The 22,762-nt window shown below is 38.0% G+C and overlaps 1 protein-coding gene across 13 annotated transcripts in view; it reads right to left on the bottom strand.

Moving 5' to 3' along the window:
* NEO1 (neogenin 1) overlaps positions 1-22,762 on the bottom strand; it is a 254,483-nt gene that overhangs the window by 154,193 nt on the left and 77,528 nt on the right. For all 13 annotated transcript variants that reach the window (XM_063652736.1, XM_054451559.2, XM_054451565.2 and 10 more), the window contains exon 5: positions 13,797-13,933. In XM_063652736.1, the coding sequence (XP_063508806.1) occupies positions 13,797-13,933 (137 nt within the window). The remainder of the gene's footprint in view (positions 1-13,796; positions 13,934-22,762) is intronic.

Here is a 22,762-nt window from a genome sequence, read left to right as displayed (position 1 = left end):
TGGTTTTGAAAATGGCACAGAACAACCATCTGACCTATTTCTCAGGATTTCAAAGTTCACAAGTCAAATTCAGTCCATGTAAATTCTGCTTTGAAACTACGAACTATTTAGGTCTGTGATCATTACTGAATTAGATCTTTCACAGGTTCCAGGAGCTATGAAGGGTGTGTGTCCTGGGCAAGAGATCAAGGTGAGAGGGGATGAAGAAGGTTGGTAAATGGGTACAAACCTACAGTTGATAGAAGAAAGAAGTTTCTGTGTTTGATAGCAACAATAAGGTGACTATAATTAACAATAACATACTATATATTTCAAAATAACTAGAAGATTTGAAATGTTCCCAACAAAAGGAAATGATCAATGTTTGAGATGATAGAAATCCCAAATATCCTGATTTTTATCATTAAATACTGAATGCATGTATCAAAATATCACATGTATCCCATAAATATGTACAAATATTATGTAGTAATCTAAAAATTTCTTAAATATTTTAAAAATGTTTAGATGTACTATCATTTCTAATTCCTAATGTGATGTTAAGAATTCAAAGAATAAATTTATCTGTTAAAAATATTGTATCTTTTTTTTCCTTCTACTTTCTGCACAAGAATCACTGAAATCACCTGGACAAGAATAAGTCTCAGAGACATAGTCGACACGCAATCTTATAGTTTTTATCATCCTGGGATAGAAATGTCTAACTACTTCTCTGTATCACCTACTGTATCCTTGAAGATGAGAATGTGCCCTATATGTCATTGTATCTCCAGTGATACTGGATTCTGCCTTCTGCCTATTTGCAGTAGTTACAGAATAAATAGTGTTTGAAAAGTATCTTTGCTGTTACTTTTAACATGGTTGCTGAAACCCTGTTTTTTTTTTTTTTAGACCGAGTCTTACTCTGTCGCCAGGCTGGAATGCAATGGCGCAATCTTGGCTCACTGCAACCTCCACCTCCAGGGTTCAAGCGATTCTCCTGCCTCAGCCTCTCGAGTAGCTGGGACTACAGGCACCTGCCACCATGCCCAGCTAATTTTTGTATTTTTAGTAGAGACGGGGTTGCACTATGTTGGCCAGGATGGTCTTGATCTCTTGACCTCGTGATCCGCTCGCCTCGGCCTTGAAAAGTGCTGAGATTACAGGCATGAGCTACGGCCCCTGGACAAAACTCTATATTTGAAATCATCACAAGAAAAAAATCTAAACAAGGAATGAAGGGTCTGGGTGTGGCAACTATTCCTACCCTGCCCTGCTTCCATCTGAGTAGTTCCATGTTTATCTATTTTAAATATCTCACTTCCAATTATGATTTTGCTTGAGTTCCCTGGCCAAAAAAAAAAAAAAAAACTTTGAAAACCAATGATATAATTTCAACCTAAGAGATTTCTCTGGCCAAAAAAGACCAAAGAAATCTTGGTTATCATTACAATAGGGACTGGGAAAAAGTAGAATAATTTAGATTCATTTAGCTTTTTGTCAGTTATTCTCAGAATTTAAATCACCATTCAGTGCACGTAACTTTCAGATAAATTGAGGGTAACTGTGCTGCCCTGATATAAAATGCTCCTGTTGGGACCTGATGGGGTAAGACCCCATTCCTGTGTGTAAACTGGGTTTATATGAAAGTGCCATCAATACACCCTTAACAGTTAGGGGTAGAAATAGGTAGGGGGGAAGAAATACAAAATGAAGAAACCTGTTTTAGATATTCTTTTCACTAGGACATTATCTTTCCACTGCCCACTTTGGAGCTCTTTAGTTTCATTTTTAGCAAGAAAGGGGGCATTTAAAAAAATTATAAAACTGCTCCACTTTTCCTGCTGTTCCTAATTCTATCATCTCTTTAATGAAGGAAGGGAAAGCTAACTAAAATTGAAGAGGAGAATGGGAATTTCTTAAATGAAGTTTAAGAGATTCAATATATTTAATACAAGAAGCTTACTGACAATATAATTAAAATTACTAAGATTCTTCCTGTCATGGTTCTCTTAACCAAAGCTGGTAGATTTGATGATATCCCTTTAAGGCAGACGAAATATGGTTCAATAAAAATAAGGCAGTAAATACTACATGAAAAACATTTGCCGGGCGCAGTATAATCTCATGCCTATAATCCCAGCACTTTGGGAGGCCGGGGTGGGTGGATCACTTGAGGTCAGGAATTCGAGAACAGCCTGGCCAACATAGTTAAATCTGTCTCTAGCAAAAATACAAAAATTAGCTGGGCATGATGGCGGGTGCCTGTAATCCCAGCTACTCGGGAGGCTGAGGCAGGAGAATCACTTGAACCCAGGAGGTGGAGGATGCAGTGAGCCGAGATCGCGCAACTGCACTCCAGCCTGGGCGACACAGTGAGACTTTGTCTCAAAAAAAAAAAAAAAAAAAAAAAAAAGACATTCCACAAATAAAGCTGAATATATACAATAAAAGAATATATATTCAAGAAAAGATAGTTAAAATTAATAAATAAGAGACCCAGAGTGGGCTAATTATTAAGGAATGCTTGAAATTCTGAGATCAAGACAGATAACCTAAGAAGCAGAGCAATGCCAACAATGATAGTCAAATCTTTTCACTTACTTCTGGGCTGGAAGGGACATGACTTTGTCCTCGTATTATCAATTGTTATGCTCTTTAAATAAAGAATGAAGAATATTTACTAGTATTTTGTCATGCTGTCCTAGATAGGCAGGAGCCCAGCAAGCACAGACTTAGGTGAGAAAGCCTAAGAAGCTAGACTGGGCATGAGGAATGGGGTGTGACTGGCTTGGCTCAAAGACCACAAAACATGGTGCCATCTGATGGATGGCTGGTGGCATGGAACAAAAGCAAACAGAAAGTTATCTGAGATGTCAATTTAAATAATCTAAGAAGGAAACAGAATCCTTTAGAAGGCAAAAAAGAAATCAAAGACAACAGAATCAAGTGAAGAAGTCTTAGAAAGGAAAGATTCTCTGAGCCCTGGGGACATTAGCTGAGGTACATTTACTGAATGCCTATAATGTACCAGGCACCGTATCAAGGATCTTCTTCACAACACCATCACAAAGAATGACTCTTATCCCTACTTTACAAATAGGAAGAATGAGGTTCAAGTAAATAAATTAATTTGCCCAAGATCACATTGCCAGAGGCTTGAAATCAGGGATATGCTTCCAAAAACCATGTATCCTTTCATGAGACCACATTCCTTCTGTGAAGCACAATGTTAACCTCTTAGTGGCACCACAAATCCATTTCTGCACCATGAATTTTGCTTATTTGTCCCACAAAGCTTCCTCATTGGGGTCATTTTAGTAACAAAAATCACAATACAGCTGAGTTTTTCTTAGGCTACATTTTGCCTGATGCACAAACAGCAAGCAGGCAGAATCTTCAGGCCTTTGAATGGCTCTTCTATCTGCAACATTTTCAGGGTCAGATATCATGCATCTGTATTCCACATAAATCTGAGTTCTAACTTTACATCATTAGTTCACTTTATTTCACATGGATATTTCTGGTCTTTTCTAGAATATCTGAAAGTTCTCTTCTGAAGGTGGTTAGTTACCATGGAAATGAGGCTATTGTGGTTCAGAATAAATTTACATAACTATTAGGAAATTATTTCAAGCTTGTAAAATGTGGAATTTACCTCAAAGCTAACATGACCACTGACGCAATAAAAATCTAAGAAGAATTGCAAACCAATCCAAAATGATTCAGGCCCCAATAAAGGATTATAAAGCAATTGTAAAGACTTTTCTAACATAGTAATGCCTTAAAAATATAAAGTTTATAAAGTGAAATTCTGAAATATTCTGAATACAGATAGCATACTATAAAAGAATGGATTGTAATTTACTGTCTGACATCTTATCCAGAAGTACGGAGAACATGTTCTTAAGCAATCAGTTGTTGTCAAATACACAGTATCAGGCACTACTACATTAGGTGCTAAGGATCTAAAGATTGACAAGATCCAGTCCTGTCCTCAAGGAACTCAGTCTAGTAGGGTAGAAACTGGATACAAAAACTGGGAGGAAAATGTAAATGTGATACGTAAAACAAGACAGATAATGTATTAAAATATATGTGCACAATTAATGCACAGCTAATGGAAGAAGGGTACAAGGGACAGAAATAGGTAGGAGTCAGAGTTTCAGAGGTTTCTGAGGAAAGCCAGGCAAGGGAGTGGAAGGAGGAACATTCTAGGTAGAAGTGACAGTACAAGCAAAAGAACTGCATGGTGTTTTTAAGTAGCTAGTGGTTGCCCTTGAAATTAAGTTACCTTGAGAAGCAATGACAATCATGCACTCATTAGACTCAGAATCCAGTTCTCTCTCTGCTTGGAGCTTAGAAGAAAAATGATCCTTTCAAGATAAGTAAACATCCAGTATTCTGAAAATTACAGGGAGAAGGCCTCAAGAGGAAGATATATAAAGCTTCTTCCTAATTGGTGTGAGGCTAATTTTTATAAGAAAGTCAAAAGATCTGATCCAATTTACAACGTAACTTTGTGGCACAAATCATACTTCTCACATGTTGCTTTGGGATCTTACTTTTTGTCATTTAATATACCCAAAGTATTTTCTCTTGCCATTTAATAAACTTCTAAAACATGATTTTTGTAGGAAGCATTGTATTCTAATACTATTTTTGGGATTTAAGTGGTTTATAATTTTTGCCACTAAATATACATCATTGCATGCATACTTCCATGCATAAATCTTTGCACACATCCTTGTTTCATCAAAACAAATCATCAGATGTGGAACTGCTGGTCAATGAATGTGTGAGTTTTAAAGCTTTTGATAAAATTACTAAACTGCCCCCCAAGGTTACATCAATTTGTACCACTACCAGCAGTGTATGAGAATCCCCATATAATTTTGCCAAGAGTAGGTTATTATTTTAAAATTCAATCAGTAGGCAAAAATAGGCTACTTTAATCTGTATTTCTTATACAATTAGTGGGGTTGAACTCTTTTCAGGTCAACTGGCCATTTTCATCTCATTTCTGTAAGCAAACTATGTTTTCCACCTCCCCCCCTTTTTTTAACAGATATTAATCTTGTTCTTATTAATTTGTAAGTACCATTTATATCATTGCAATCATTTTTCCAAGTTTTTAATGAAAGAATTTTAATCACTTTTGCCACTCTGTGAAGAATGGATTTGAGGAGAGACCAGGTTAGAACTAGAGAAATCAGTTAGGATACTACTGCAGTAACATAGGTAAGAGATGACTTGGACTTGAATCAAAGGAGTGAAAGCAAGGAGAAAGAGAATCTAATGAACTGAATGTGGAAAGAAATTAACAAGATTGAAATAATCAAGAATGATTTGCATGTTTCTAGCACAGGTAAAAAGGTAGGCAGTGACACTACAAGATACAGAAAATCAAAGAAGAAAAATATTTTGAGAGAAGAATGTTAAGTTCAATTTTGGACATGTGATTTCTGAGGTACCTGTGGGACATCCAATTGCAAATGTCTGAAGCTTGACAAGGGGTCTGGTCTGGGAATCTGGGCATTACTGTATGTAAATTATACCTGAAACCAGAAGCAGGTAGAGTGTGAAGAGTAGCAGGCTGACAACAGAACTCGGCGGAACACTAATAGTTTAATCAACAAGTGGAAGAAAAGATGCCCGTGAAGGCAAAACAAAAGGAACGGGCAAAGAAATAAAAAGAGAAACAGCATAACACACTGGTATCAAGTCAAAGTAGTGGAGCATCTCATGGAGCTGGGATTAAAGACGTCAATGCACTTAGCTTTGAATCATGACAGTAATAAATGTGTAAGAGTTTTTAAAGCAGAGATGGCAGCCATGTGGAGGAAAGTTCACCTTTAATGGCTTCAGTTATTTTTTTTAATATTATGTTGGCTTATGGAAGGTACCAAAAGGTCAAAAATGGGAATGAATAAAACTGATGAATTGTTTGTAAACATGTATGCATGTGAAGGTGGCAATTATGACCTCAATCATATAAGTATAGGTAATGGTTCATTTTCCTCCAGAATAACCTTTCAGAAGATTTTTCTTTTAATCCCATTTCTTTTACATTAGAAGTCTATGAAAAACAAAGTGCAAAGGAAAACATGAATAGTAAAGTAACCACAAACATCAAATCATTCTGGTGCCACATTTAACAATTTCCATTTAAAGTTGCATTCACTCATTCCATTCGTTAATAACCTACTATGATTTTTAAAAATGAGTAAGACCAGTTCCTGTTGATAAGAACTCCAGTCTAGTAGGAGTTGAAGAGGACATATAAACAAATCAGTAAGAAATACTACTGGTAAAAAGAGAACTATTTTAAGAAACCAATTATGAGGGGGTGGTTAAGAAAAGCTTCACAGAGGGGTCAAGTAAATAATCTTGAAGGTCCATCAGGAAATTGTAGTTGGAAGTAAGGGGACACAGGGGAACATTGCTATCAAACAGCACAGTATGTTCAGAAAACTAATTTGGTAAAGAGGACTCCATCTCCATTCCAGATTTAGGGAGAAAGTGCTAAGAATTTTATTCCTAGTGCAGGACGGGGCATGTGGGGGTGCCCATGTGTGCAGATGATGGACAGCAGGGATGAGGCAGAGCCTGGGAACCACTGACAGGTCCCTCTCAGTCCACACTGCCTGCCCACCGGCATCCGCCGATGCCCTGGGATCGAAGGTGGAGATCATCTCCCCAGGAGCTGGATACCTTCTGGAAGCCGGGATGCTTTAAGATGGAAAGAAATTTGATTCCTCAAAGGACAGATATGAGCCATTTAAGTTTGTGCTAGGCAAGCAGGAGGTGACCCGGGAGTGGGAGGTAGGGGTTGCCCAGATGAATGTGGGTCACAGAGCCAAACTGAGTATATCTCTAGACTATGCTCTCAGTGCCACTGGGCACTAGGGCATCATGCCACTCTTGTCTTCAACATGGAGCTTTTAAGACTGGGATGGCAAGAATGGCCTCCTCCCTTGGCTTCCTGTTCTTACATCTGCCACGGAAGGATCTGGTGCCTCCAGACACATGCACATGAATCCATATGGAGCTTTTCCATATGTAGATCCACTACAACCTGTATAACATCTACCCTGACTGAATGTGTTCTGTCATTCAGCTTTGCTTCTGGCACATCCATTTCCTCTTCCCCTTTCTTCTCATTTTACTTAAACTATATGCCATAAGCCTTAAGGTACTCAGTTTATTTCATTTTCAGTTTGGGGTGATGATCCAGCTTCAGTCTTTTCGATGTAGTTTCTAAGTAAGTCTATGGTCAAGTATTAACAGAACAAGTGACTGTTTAACTTTAGAACAGGATTTAGTGTTGGTGGGGGTTATAAGAATCTTTATTTTAAATTTTTTTTGGATGAAATTTTAATCTATTGTATACTAAACATTCTTGCTGCTGTGCTGCAAAGCCATAGCAGATCTGAGGCACTCTTGAGGGCTGAATTATTCTCAAAGTTGAAAGATGTCCTTGGGTTAAATTAAAAGCCCTACCAAAAACTGAGGTGTGGATGGGGAGCCTTTGCCTCCACCAGTTCCACTCTACCCTCCCCTGAAATCCTCTGCCTTTTGAAAGCAGATCATTTTCGCTGTGATGTTGGATGCTACAGGAATCTGTCCCTGGGCCAGCAGGGACCTCTGAAGCCTTCTTGGTGGCCTGGCTTATTTCCTCCACCCCATCCTGTGGCTTTTCTAATGGACTTTCAGAAATTTTGTAATCTCATAACTTTCCAAGCTCTACCACTTCCTTAATTTTAAGAACTTTAATTGAAAGTATAAATTAAAGGTGTTGTTTGTAGACTTAACCACCCAATGAAAGCCCAGCTATCATGACAAATCCTTGAATGTTAAGCAAATGATGCTGGTCATTGCAGCTTCAACATCTCCTGTTTTCTGCCACTTGACTCTCTCTGCTGATCTCAACGTTTCCTGGCTTTCCCTCCTTCAGCCTCTTGTCACTCTTTTGATGTCCTGTGTAGTGAACTGGCGACAGAAATTGTTGCCCCTCTCCCCACAACATCACATATGAGTTTCCAATTTTATTATTAGAATAAAAGTGCTTTATGCTGGCTCTTCTAAAAAAAAAAAAAAAAGAGTTTAATCCTTAAAACAACCCATTCAACTGATAAAAGAAACAAAGACACAGGTAAATTAATTAACTTGGCCAAGTTCACAAAGCTAAGTGACAGAGCTGAGACTGGACTCCAGGCGCACTGGGGCAAGATTGCTTTCAATCACTCCTCTGTGGTGCCTCTCCAGTTAACGCTGAAAACGCCAATTATGAAGGATCTGGATGTACTCTGTATGTACGACATAAGGAATTTGCTTTTTATCCTGAAGCCAAGAGAACTAAGAGTTCTAATGAATGACAGCAGAATATTGTAACTGATCATGAAGTAAAGGGAAGTGAAATCATAAAGACTGAGAGAAAAAGGGAGATCAATGTCTTAATGTGGCCAGGGATAAGAGTAGAGCAAAAGAGTCAAAGAAGTAGAGTGACATAGGCTGTGGCTTAAGGAAAGACATCGAGGTTTAAAACTTAAGTGGTAGATTAGTTATAGGTATTTACAATGTCAACGGGGTAGCCAATTTAGAATTTATCCATTTGTTCCACAAAAATACAAATGGAAAAATTTCTTTTTGGTGGCACGGGAGAGGAGATGTGTATCACAGACTGTTGTAACTGTTTTAAGAGAAAAAGGAAAAGTTTCTGTTTTAAAAAACCCTCATGACCCATTTTAAGTGTTATCAACAATCTGAGATGACAGGAAATACACGATGGGCTAATTCACGTCACTGCATGTGTAGAAACTCCAGGAGTTAATGATAAGACAATAAATCTGAAACATTTAACAGATGAAAAATGAACTTACAACCTTTTCTACATTAACACTCACTATGGCATTTCCTATAGCTATAACTTCTTAAAAAAATAACAGAAGTCAGACAGGTATGACTGTATTTATATATATCTCTCCAACTATTTCTCAAAATCTGCTTTCCCTATCTGAAAAATAAATGCTTTCAGTTATGGGACAGGGCTCAAAACAAAATTTTCCAAATACGTTTTTGCACATTATGAGTTCTAATCTGTAAACAGTAAAAAAAGAGATGATCTCATGTGGCACACATGAACAATACAGCTTGATTTGTAACTACCACCCAGATTAAGAAACAGAACATAAAACACACCAGAAGCCGGGCTGTGTAACATTCAGTAATGATTCTGCTTTTCTCCAAAAGTAATCACTATTCTGACTTCTAAAACCATAGATTAGTTTTGTCTGTTTTTGAACTTTACACAAATGGAATTATATATAACAATGTAATTACATATATAGTAGGTATTCTTTTGTGTCTGGCTTCTTCAAGGGTGTTTGTGATATTTATCCACATTGTCGAATGTAGCAGTGATCTGTCAATATTCATTGCTGATAATTTGCCATTGTATGACTGGAAGACTACTCTACATTTGTATTTTGATGGACATTTGAATTATTCCCAGTAAGAACATTATTGTGCATGGTTTTGGGGGCATATAATTATACATTTCTGGTAAGTATACTCCTAGGAATACAACTACTGTATCATAGGGTATTTCTGTGTAGAGTTTTTTTAAGTTTTTATTTTTTAGAGATGGTCTTGCTTTGTCACCCAGACTGGAATGCAGCGGCACGATCGTAGTTCACTGTAACCTCAAATTCCTTAGCTCAAGCAATCCTCCTGCTTCAGTCTCCTGAGTAGCTGGAAGTACAGGCGCGTGCCACCATGCCTAGCTAATTTTTTCGTTTTTTGTACATATAGGGTCTCACTATGCTGCCCAGGCTGGTCTTCAAATCCTGGCCTCAAGTGATCCTCCTGCCTCAGCCTCTCAAAGTGCTGGGATTACAGGCATGAGCCACTGCGCCTAGCCAGTGTACGGTTTTTAATAGATTCTGCCAAACAGAATTTTAAAGTGATTGTGTCAGTGTATACTCACGTCAACAGTACATTAGAGTCCCCAGTGGTTTTCATCCTAACCAATGTCTGGTATTTGTTGAGCTTTGCAATTTTAGCCATTATAGTGGAATACAGTGATATCCCACTATGGTTTTTATTTGCATTTCTCTGAAGACTAATGATGACAACCACTTTTTCAAATATTAATAGCTAGCTAGACATCTTCTTCCAGGTCGATGTTCAAGTCTTTTGCCCATTTTCTATTGGTTTCTCTGTCTTTGTTTATCTTACTGATCTGTAGGAGTTCTTTGTAAAACCTACATCAGGGATTGGCAAACTTTTTCTGTAAAGAGCCAGACAGTAAATATTTTAGGCTTTGTGAGCCATATGGTCTCTGTCACAACTACTCAACTCCTGTGTAGTGGCATGAAAGCAGCCATAGGCAATACATAAATGAATGACTGTGGCAGTATGCCAGTAAGACTGCATGAACAATAAATTTTGAAATCTCATAAAATTTTCATGTATCACAAAATATTATTCTTCTGATATTTTTCAACTATTTAAAAATATATAAACTATTTTTAGCTTACAAGCTGTACAAAAACAAGCAGTCAGGAAGATTCAGCCCACAAGCTGTACTCTGCCAACCCCGGGTCTAGATAAAGATCTCTGTCAAGTAATGTATGTCTTCCCAGGGATTTATCAATATTGTTAGGCATTGCAAAGAACCAACTTTTGGCTTTGCTGACATTCTCTGTTTTGAAAGTTTGTTTTTTTATTTCATTAATTTTTGCTCTTGTCATCATTTTCTTCTTCTGTTTTCATTGGTTTGCAAATATTTTCCCCCATTCCATAGGTTGTCTCTTCACTGTTGATTGTTTCCATTACTGGCAGGAGCGTCTCAGTTCAATGCAATCCAATTTATCTATTTTTGCTTTCGTTGCTTGTGTTTTCTGGGGTCATTTCCAGAAAACCTTTGCCAAGACCAGCGTCAATAAGCTTTTCCCCTCTTTTCTTTTAGTAGTTTTACAGTTCAGGTCTTATGTTTAAGTGTTTAATCCATTTTGAGTTGATTTTTGTGTATGGTGTATATGTGATTTACATATATGAGATAAGGGTCTGATTTCATTCTCCCACATGTGGCTATCCAGTTTTTCCAGGACCATCTACTGAAGAGACTATGCTTTCTCCATTGTACATTCTTAGCATCAAGAGAGCCAGGAAAAATCTGCACTGCTTTTTCTTTTTAAAAAAATTATCTCCAAGTATGACAACCAATGCACAGCTTTTTATAAGCCTCAGAAGTCACATATGACTTCTGCCATACTCTATTGATCCAAATAGCTCCAAGCCCGCCCAGACTCAAGAGCAAGGGACATAAACCCCACCACTGTATAGAAGGATAGTCAAAGAATCTGGGAGCTGTTTTAAAACTCCCCCTTTGTTTTAAAAGGCTCTTGCAGTATTTCCCAGATATATCTTTTATTGCGTATTTATTCCAAAAGTGTTTTCAACGTATCTTTGTGTAGCAAACCTTCAGAGATCGTGTGATAATTTTTATTATGCCTCACATTTTGGATACATATAAATTGTGTGTATTCAACATCCTTTAACACCTTAAAAAGATTACACTATTGTCCTCTTGATACCAGATTTCTCAAATCAACACTTAGGTACAATCCAATTCTTTTTCTTTTGTAGGTGATCTGCTCTTTGTCACTGGAAGCTTTTAGAATTTTTTTGTCTTTGATATTATACGTTACTGTATATATAATTATATATTATTGTATGTTACTGTAAATGGGCCTCAAGGTGGGTTTTTCCTTCTTTCACCTATTTAACAGTCTATAAGTCCTGTTAGTCTAAGGTGTTCTACAAGTCTAATTCTGAAAAATTTATCTTAATTATTTCTTCAAATACTTCCCTCTTCCTTTCTCTCCTCTAAGACACCTATTTATCTAGATAGAAGTCCTTCTACCTATACCTATCATATCTCTTAGATTTTACTCCATGTGTTATCTTTCTTTATCATATAATGCTGCATTCTCAGAGAATTCCTCAATGTAATCTTCCAATTCATGAGTTTGCTCATCAATGTTATACCTTTCTCTGGCTAGGCACAGTGGCTCATGCCTGTAATCCCAGCACTTTGGGAGGCCGAGGTGGGTGGATCACTTGAGCCCAGGAGTTCGAGACCAGCCTGGGCAACATGGTGAAACCCCATCTCTACCAAAAATACAAAAACTAACTGGGCATGGTGGCACATGCCTGTAGTCTCAGCTACTTGTGGGGCTGAGGCAGGACGATCGCTTGAACCCAGGAGGTCGAGGCTGCAGGGAGTAGAGATTGTGTCACTGCACTCCAGCCTAGGTGACAGAGGGAGAGGCTGCAGTGAGCAGAGACTGCGCCACTGCACTCCAGGCTGGGCAACAGAGGGAGACCCTGTCTCAAAAAACAAAATAAAACAAAATTTAAAAGTGGGATACCTTTCTCTATCATGCAGATTGCTTTATTCTTTATTTTTAGTATATTTTTCATTCTTAATATTTCTATTTGGTTCTGTGTTTATATTTTCTTGTTTTTGCATCATACTGCAAATATCTTCCTTATCTCCTTAAATATATTTATGGTTACTTTTAATTCTAGGTCAGTCTTTTCCAGTAATTATCTATGAGACAGCATACATTATTCACTTGGTTGCCAATCTCAGAGTAATTGTATTATTCAGGTGTTCAGCTTGGCTATAAACTAACATGCATCAGGGGTACCAACCACTCTGGTAATATATATGTTTGTGAAAGCACTAAAGGCCAGGTCTTAATTGTATCTAAATGGTGAACTTAAGAAAAGAGGAGGCTGAGGCCCCGAGCAAAGAACCCCAGGGACCTCAGAACCACTATGATTTACTCCAATTTGCGGGGCATTCCTCAGGCAACAGTCCCGGTCAGAGTTTCATTCCTAGGAGTGAAACAGCACTCCTAACTCTTAGGGAGAAACAGCACTGGGAGCAGTCTTCCTAGGTTGAAGGCTACCAATCTGGGAGTTTCGAGGGGGTGGGAAGAAGAGGTAGAAAAGTGACCTTTGGTCACTTTAGTCACCTCTAGCCAGCACTTGAGGGTACATTTCCATATGGAGGAATGGCACAGGAAATGGGGATAAAAACAAGACTATGTATACATGCCATCTTTATTTTCTGACGTCTGAATCAAAGAACCTATAAGGGGAAAAGGGAAGAGTAAGAAGAACAACTACCCTTGCAGTGATTATCAGAAGTATGAAGAGAGGAAAATAAACACTAAATCATCAAACCAAGTTATATTGAGAGGCACAGTGTACTCCTTCCTGGATGATCTGTTCACCCAAAAGAAAAGGACACCAACACAGAGGAGAGACATAATTCGGGGTCACAGAACAGAGACGTCTTCATCAGAAAACATCCTGAGAGAAGAAAAGTGAATCTTCCAGATGCCCCAGATCATACCCTTCCTGTCATCACCACCAACACCACCACTACAAATAATAACAACAATAACTAACATTGAGCTTTTACAATATTCTAGTCACTATTCCAGGGGTTTTATAAGTATTAGCTCTTTTAACTCTCAAACAATCCCAATAAGGTAAAAATACTCTTATTATTTCCATTTTACAGCCGAGGAAAATGAGGTTAGAGAAATTAAATAAGTTTCCTATAGTCATATATCTAGGAAATATAAGATTTAGAATTTAAACCCAAGCAGTCTGGTCTAGGAGTTATGCTTTCAATTGTTTTGCTGTATTGCCTCGCCCATGTTAATATTTCTTAAAAATTAGCAGACCCAGAAAGTACACAGGATTTTTAAATTATACAGTAAATATTTACATACCTTGTACTGTAAACTCTGCTTGAGCTTCAATTGTCTCATTTCCATTATCAGCTATACAAAAATAAGTCCCAGCATCATCCTCAGTAACATCACTGATCTCCAGGCTACCACCTGCCAGCAATACCAATCTTTCAGAGCTGTGTTAAAAAAAAAAAAAAAAAAAAAAAGATACATTTCAGTACTAGGAAAATAATACCTGAGAAACTCTCCACATAAAATAGAGAAAACACTTAAACAGTATTATTATTTATATAGCTATAGATGAACCAAGACTAACATAAAATTACCAGAATTTAATTTAGTCCAATTTGCTTTGCTCGTATTTTACATGCATAAATATCACAAATGCAAATCAAATGTTACAATGAATTATTCCTGATACTTCTAGTTATTCCTAAAGGGGTATCACTCTTGGAACCAATTTCACTTCCTTCAGCCCATCCCTGTCTCCCTATTCCGGCCAGTTTTTTTCCAAATTATGTAATTTTGAAGTCTGGAATCAATCTGAGAGTTAGTTATACCACCATGGCTATGCCACACTGAGATTAATAACAGAAAGAAAACATAAAGAGGGCAAAATGTTAGATCCAAAACAGTATGTCATGGGGTCACAGTGCCTACTGAAAGTTTCCCTATGGTAGCTTATCTAGGAGAGAGAGGAAAAGAGGAAGGGAAGAAAGAGAGAATGGTTGCCAGAGAGCAGCTCCCTGGGTGTGGTAGCTGGGCACAAATCAGTCACCATCATGCCATTATCAACCAGGATGTTGATGAATACTGGCCAACTCTACAGAGTTATTTAAGCTGATTTAAAGAGAAACTAAAATAATCCTATAACATTGAAGAACAATCAATATTCTGATCAAATTTGTATAAAGTGAACAAGTTTAGTTAATTTGGAGAGTTACTAACCAAATCAGACATATAAAGGTAACTGACATAGGGCAAGAGATGCAGTTAATTCTAGGGACAAGTACCTAATTAAAGCTGCCACTTTAAAAGTCACTTTCAGCGATGACATAAATTCAAAATATAGTACCAAACACAATAATAAATATAATCATATATTTTTATTTTGAAGTTCCACATCTAAACTGGTTTTCACAGGCTAGACTTTTCTTCCAAATCTTAATACTGTTACATTTCTAGTCTGTGTCCATGGATCAATTAAAAAACGTTCTGATTATAATTTGGCTTTTCGTATAGAATTCCTTATAGGCTGGCCTCAAACTCCTGACCCCAGGTGATCCACCCGCCTCAGCTTCCCAAAGTGCTGGGATTACAGGAGAAACCCCATCTCTACTAAAAATACAAAAATTAGCCAGGCGTGGTGGCGCATGCCTGTAATCCCAGCTACACGGAAGCTGAGGCAGGAGAATCGCTTGAACCCGGGAAGCAGAGGTTGCAGTACGCCAAGATCACGCCATTGCACTCCAGCGTGGGTGACAGAGCAAGACTCCATCTCAAAAAAAAAAAAAAAAAAAAAGAATTCCTTATAGGGTTAAAAAAAAAAAATCAGAGGAAATGACTATACAGTCTTGGCCACATTTATAATTCTCATTCTAAATAAATAAAGTGCTAGTCTGGCTTAAATTTCATTACATTGTAAACTCTAGGTAATTAGTCTTCCTGAATCTGATAAACATGATTAAGTTTCTGGACATAGAAAGCTGAAAGCCAGAATCAGATTTGGTGACTTCTCCAAGAAATACGACCCTGCAAGGTCATGACTAACCTTTATCAAGCAACCTTCCTATCAGAAATGTCTTAATTACACCCTTAAATCCCAGGTTTACCTGATGAAACAGAGAAGTAACATATTATATAATGGAATAGAGCAGGAATGACTGGGATAAAATAAACGGAGAGATAAGACAGGTCTTTGGTGCCTCACAAAATAAGAAAAATTTATAAAAATTAAAATCCTACATTTTATACCTGGATAAAATTTACTACTAAGTTTCAGAAACAAAAAACTTAATGTTCATCAAGTGAGAAATCAGCAATGTATACATGTGATACCCAGCTGAGATGAACATAATTTGAAACACTAGTTGTTAATTTTGAAAGTGAGATACAGTAATTTATATCTAATAATTATACTAAAAAATATTGTTGATACTTGGTATGTCTGATATTTGGCATATGTGAGTACCAGTAGCATAGCAGTCAGTCTTTCTTAAAGGGATTGATTTTACTCCCTTTAAAAAAAGCCTGGGAGAAATAATGTCCATTTGCTTGGCAGAATTAATTCATTCAATTAGTTCATGGCTCACAGTAAAAAGACCATCGAGTCCTTAGAACTCCAAAATTCAAAGACGCAGGCAAAGAAAAAAACCAATGTGAAAAAATATATACAGCCAATGGACTCAAGTAAATTCAGTGTTGCTGGGCATAAGGTATCCCTGAGTAGCCTAGTGGTCAGTCTGGAAAAGCTTGGTGTGCTAAGGAGAACTTTTCTTTTTTGACCAAGCGGAAAGGCTTTAAAAAAATTATTTCAATAGGTTTTTAGGGAACAGGTTGTGTGTGGTTACATGAAAAAGTTATTTAGTGGTGATTTCTGAGATTTTGGTGCATCCATCACCCAAACAGTGTACACTGCACCCAACGTGTAGCCTTTTATCCCTCACCCCCCTCCCACCCTTTCCTCCGAGTCCCCAAGTCCACTGTATCATTCTCATGCCTTTGCATCTTCATAGCTTAGCTCCCACTTACAAGTGAGAACATAGGATGTTTGGTTTTCCATTCCTGAGTTATTTCACTTAGAATAATGGTCTCCCATTCAATCCAGGTTGCTGTGAATGGTGTTATTTCATTCCTTTTTATTGCTGAGCAGTATATATATATATATATACCACAATTTCTTTATTCACTCATCAGTTGATGGGCATTTGGGCTGGTTCCATATTTTTGCAATTGCAAATTGTGCTGCTATAAACACGCATGCGCAAGTTATCTTTTTTGTATAATGACTTCTATTCCTCATAGATACAGGAATGGGACTGCTGGATTAAATGATAGATCTACTTTTAGTTCTTTATGGAATCTCCACACTGTTTTCCATAGTGGTTGTACTAGCTTACATTCCCACCAGCAGTGTAAAAGTGTTCCCTTTTCACCACATCCACATCAACATTACTTTTGATTTTTTGATTATGGCCATTCTTGCAGGAGGAAGGTGGTTTCGCACTGCGGTTTTTATTTGCATTTCCCTCATAATTAATGATGTTGAGCATTTTTTCATGTTTGTTGGCCATTTGTATATCTTCTTTGGAGAATTGTCTATTCATGTCCTTAGCCCACTTTTTGATGGGATTGCTTGTTTTTCTCACTGATTTGTTTGAGTTCCTTGTAGCTTCTGGATATTAGTCCTTTGTTGGATGTATAGATTGTGAAGCTTTTCTCCCACTCTCTGGGTTGTCTGTTTACTCTACTGATTATTCCTTTTGCTGTGCGGAAGCTTTTTTAATTAAGTCCCATCTATTTATCTTTGTTTTTCTTGTGTTTGCTTTTGCATTCAGGGTCATGAAGTCTTTGCCTAAGCCGATGTCTAGAAGGGTTTTTTCAATGTTATCTTCTAGAATTTTTATGGTTTCAGGTCTCAGGGAAAGGCTTTTGAGCAGAGTAATGACACGCTCAGACTTTGTGAAGAAACAAAAAAAGGGTGGGAAAACACTAAAGCAGAAGTTTGATTATATAATTACAATGGTCCAGAATTAAAGAGCAAAAGATTATGGCAGTAACAATGGGGACAAAAAGAAAGCAAAAAAGTATTGACTACTCTTAAAAAGTTGGACAAAGAAGGTAAGGAGAGAGATTTACTCATTCATTTAACAAATATCTATTGGTGTGTCTATATGTGTCAGGTAGCAGCTGGGGATATAGCACTGAGCAAAAACACAATCAGTGCTGTCACGCATCTCAAGTGGGAAACACAGACATAGAAGATAACTCTACAAAATGGTATAGCAAAAGAACCTGCCAGGAAATTAGGGATGAGGAGAGATTTTCCTGACAAAGTAACCCTTAAGCTGCGATTTGAAGAATGAGTAGAAGCTAACTAAATAATGAGGTGGGAAAAATATTTCAGAAAGATAGACTAGCACATGCAAATTAATTGTGGCAGAAAGGATCACAGTGGTTTGGGGATCTAAATCAGTGTGGCAAAGTGTAAGAAAACAGAGGAGGATGAGGATGGAGCCAGATTGCATAAGGCTTTGAAAACCATTTTAAGAATCTGGGTCCTTAACCTAAGAACAACGGAAATCCATTAAACATTTTTAAAAGTGGGTAGGGGGTTGAGAGTGCTGTGGTAAAATAAGAGCTTTGAAAAGACTGCTCTGGCAGGAGTGTGAAGGTGTATTTGGAATGAGGCCAGAGTACAAGTGGGAAGAACAATTAGGAGGCCACTGCACTGACTGTAACTTAGAATAAGGCACATGGTGCCTTCATGGATGGATTCCAAAGACATGTAGGAGGTAAAATCTTGCAGATACATCAGATAAAGAAACGGAGAAGCAAACAGATGTTAAAGACAACTTCTTTAGGGTGGTAAGAATGAAGAGAAAAGCAAAAAAGAAAACTGTTTAGTTTTTTATTTGTTGTTATTTGAAAGAGAGGTAAATTTTTTCTTTTTTTTTTTTTCTTTTATTATTATTATTATTATCATTATTATACTTTAGGTTTTATGGTACATGTGCGCAATGTGCAGGTAAGTTACATATGTATACATGTGCCATGCTGGTGCGCTGCACCCACCAACTTGTCATCTAGCATTAGGTATATCTCCCAATGCTATCCCTCCCCCCTCCCCCCACCCCACAACAGTCCCCGAAGTGTGATGTTCCCCTTCCTGTGTCCATGTGTTCTCATTCTTCAATTCCCACCTATGAGTGAGAATATGCGGTGTTTGGTTTTTTGTTCTTGCGATAGTTTACTGAGAATGATGATTTCCAGTTTCATCCATGTCCCTACAAAGGACGTGAACTCATCATTTTTTATGGCTGCATAGTATTCCATGGTGTATATGTGCCACATTTTCTTAATCCAGTCTATCATTGTCGGACATTTGGGTTGGTTCCAAGTCTTTGCTATTGTGAATAATGCGGCAATAAACATACGTGTGCATGTGTCTTTATAGCAGCATGATTTATAGTCCTTTGGGTATATACCCAGTAATGGGATGGCTGGGTCGAATGGAATTTCTAGTTCTAGATCCCTGAGGAATCGCCACACTGACTTCCACAAGGGTTGAACTAGTTTACAGTCCCACCAACAGTGTAAAAGTGTTCCTATTTCTCCACATCCTCTCCAGCACCTGTTGTTTCCTGACTTTTTAATGATTGCCATTCTAACTGGTGTGAGATGGTATCTCATTGTGGTTTTGATTTGCATTTCTCTGATGGCCAGTGATGGTGAGCATTTTTTCATGTGTTTTTTGGCTGCATAAATGTCTTCTTTTGAGAAGTGTCTGTTCATGTCCTTTGCCCACTTTTTGATGGGGTTGTTTGTTTTTTTCTTGTAAATTTGTTGGAGTTCATTGTAGATTGTGGATATTAGCCCTTTGTCAGATGAGTAGGTTGCGAAAATGTTCTCCCATTTTGTAGGTTGCCTGTTCATTCTGATGGTAGTTTCCTTTGCTGTGCAGAAGCTCTTTAGTTTAATTAGATCCCATTTGTCAATTTTGGCTTTTGTTGCCATTGCTTTTGGTGTTTTAGACATGAAGTCCTTGCCCATGCCTATGTCCTGAATGGTAATGCCTAGGTTTTCTTCTAGGGTTTTTATGGTTTTAGGTCTAACATTTAAGTCTTTAATCCATCTTGAATTGATTTTTGTATAAGGTGTAAGGAAGGGATCCAGTTTCAGCTTTCTACATATGGCTAGCCAGTTTTCCCAGCACCATTTATTAAATAGGGAATCCTTTCCCCATTTCTTGTTTTTGTCAGCTTTGTCAGAGATCAGATACTTGTAGATATGTGGCATTATTTCTGACGGCTCTGTTCTGTTCCATTGATCTATATCTCTGTTTTGGTACCAGTACCATGCAAGAGAGGTAAATTTTTTCAAATCTGCATTGAGGAGACCTCTTTCTTCATTGAGATTTCTATTTTTTCATTCGTTTCAAATGTGTTTATAATTGTTCACTGAAGCGATGCTATGATGACTGCTTTACAATCTTTGTCAGATAATTCTAAAATCTCTGTCACTGTCTTTTCTCCTTTCAGTTGAGATTTTCCTGGTTCTTGGCATGATGCATTACATTCAACTGAAACCTGGATATTTTAGGTATGATGTCATGACATTCTGGATCTTATTTAATCCTTCTGTTTTAGCTCTCTTCTTCTAAGACCACTCTAGCAGAGAAAGTGGGTGGCGGGGGGGTGCTGTCTCGTTACTGTCAGGTGGGGGTAGTTCGGGTTTCCCACTCAGCCTCCATTAACATGTAAGTGGGGAGGGGTTTCCTCATTGCTTCTTAGCAGGGTTGGGAGTTCCAGCTCCCCACTAGGACTCCACTGATGCCTCCCTGGGTAGAAGGGGTAGGATTGTCTCATTACTGTTCCCCCACATGGTCACATGGTGTTGACACCATGAAGGGAGCCTTGCCACTACATGATGGTAAAGCCTTGACTCTCTACTGGGCCTCCTTTGATACCACCCCAGTGTGAAAGGAAGGGTTGCCTCTTATGGCTGGATGGGGTGAAAGTCGAGGCTCTCCATTTGTTCTCTACTTACATGGGAGAGGCCTCATTACTGCCTGGCTAGGATAAAAGTCTTGGCTCCCTACTCCAACTTTGACACCACTTAGCAAGGAGGCTGAGATGCCTCACTACAACCTGGGAAGGGTAGAAGTCTAGGCTCCTGGCATGGTCTTTGACTGGCATGGTAGGGTGGGGCCACAGTTTCTTCTGTGGTGTTTGACTGCAGTAGGAGAAAGTACAGTCTAACAGCTTTTGTCTTGCTGAGATGTTCTTTTCCTGCCCCTTTGGCTAGACAGCACCTTCTGTTGAGGCTTTTTTTTGTTTGTGCCTAGTAGGGTTTCCAGCTTGCTAGCTTCTTTAGCTCCAAGTCTGGGATATATGAGGCAAAACAGAGCCCAGGTTCCTGACAGGGTCTTATTGGGGGGAAAAAAACTAAGCCCATAGAACTAACCACCAAGTTGGCTGGGCGCAGTAACACACAGCATTTTGGGAGGTCAAGATTGGTGGATCACTTGAGGCCAGGAGTTCGAGACCAGCCTGGCCAACATGGTGAAACCCCGTCTCTATGAAAAACACAAAAATTAGCTGGCAGTGGTGACACATGCCTATAATCCCAGCTACTCATTTGATCCTGGGAGGCGAAGGCTGCAGTGAGCCGAGATCACGCCACCGCACTCCAGCCTGGGCAACAGAGCGAGACTCTGTCTCAAGAAAGAAAAAAAAAGAACTAACAATTATGCTGTTCCTTGGGTCTCAAGCTCCCTAGCCACTCAATCTCAATCTTTCTCTCTCTACCTTTCAGAGTCTTCTTATGTTTGTTTCACATGTAACATCCAGGGTTTTTAGGTGTATTTAGCAAAAGGAATAGGGAAAAATATATCTACTCAATTTTCCCAGAAGTGGAAGTCTTTCATTTGTTTTTTAAATAATCTTATTTTTCTACTACTGTCAATTGTAATAATATCAAGCATTTTAACCCGTTCCTTTGCAGTGGGGTTCAGATCTATCATTCCATTAAAAGATAACATTATTTGACTACTAAATTACATTTTTCTGTCCATCACCTTCAACATTAGCATTTATATTTTCCAGATTCTCTCCCTTTAAAATAAAACTACTTAGTGAATGGGATCCATTTCCACCCCCCTCTTTCATTAGCTATGATTATTGTAAATCTGAACAAATTTGATCAAACGTTAAATATATAGATCAATTTTTGGACATTTATAAAAGCCATGGAAATGTTTTTAAGTTCACTTTCAAAGAAGTCTTAAGATGAGTGATAAATAAGGATGTTTAGTTATTTAAGATCTTTTTTTTTTACTAGATCCAGCCTAACACTATCTGAATTTCTAGCCACTTTTTCCTTTCAACTTCTAAGCCTCTTTCTAATTTTGGGTCTAAATAATTTATTAGCTAAGGCCTATCTACACATCTCATTAAGGTTCTAGCAAAAACAAAGATATTTTGAGTAATTACATACATCCAACCAAAAGCACTCCTGTGTTCCATTCACTTATATTTTCCAACATTACTTTGCGTTATTCAAGCTAAATATACTGGCCACCACTTCCTCTCCCCACTTATGGGCCAAGCACTGTGCTAGAGTCTGGAAAGGCCAATGTGAACACCACCAACACCATCCTGCTCTTATTTTCTTCTGAAGCTTCTTGAGACAGTGACATACCAAGGCAGTGCTTCTCAGACTTTTCAGCCACCTAATCTGAGTATTCAGGAGCCTAGAGAACTACAGGCAGAAATAAGTCAACTCAATCTTAAAGTCTACTGCTTTATCCTTAAAATTCAGAGCAACGTTATTAACCATGATATATTCACATTTGATTTAGTTAAAAATCATCTGCTCGCAAGGATATCTTTGAATAAAACTGGATGTTTCAGGAAGATATGAAACTTTTCTATCATGATGCGCATACCCTGGCCCACTCAGACCCCAGTCTGAAGATCATTCTACTAAAAGAACAATTCTCTAACACATTATATAAAATAGCAATCCTACCTCTATTTCTCTTGACACTCCTGATATAATTTGTCTTCATTTTCTTCATAGCACTTACCATAAACTGACATTTTTTATTTTTACTTATTATCTGACTCTTTCCCACTAGAATATGAGCTCCGTAAGATCAAGAACTCCATTTGGTTCACTACTCTATTCCCAGCACCTAGAACATGCATGACATAGCCAGCATTTGGTAAATATTTGTTGAGTAATTATTGAACAAATGAGAATCACAGAAAGCCTCACATTTA

The sequence above is a fragment of the Pongo pygmaeus genome, chromosome 16 (assembly GCF_028885625.2).
Source record: "Pongo pygmaeus isolate AG05252 chromosome 16, NHGRI_mPonPyg2-v2.0_pri, whole genome shotgun sequence".
NCBI lineage: Eukaryota > Metazoa > Chordata > Mammalia > Primates > Hominidae > Pongo > Pongo pygmaeus.
This window is presented reverse-complemented; position numbering and strand designations above follow the sequence as displayed.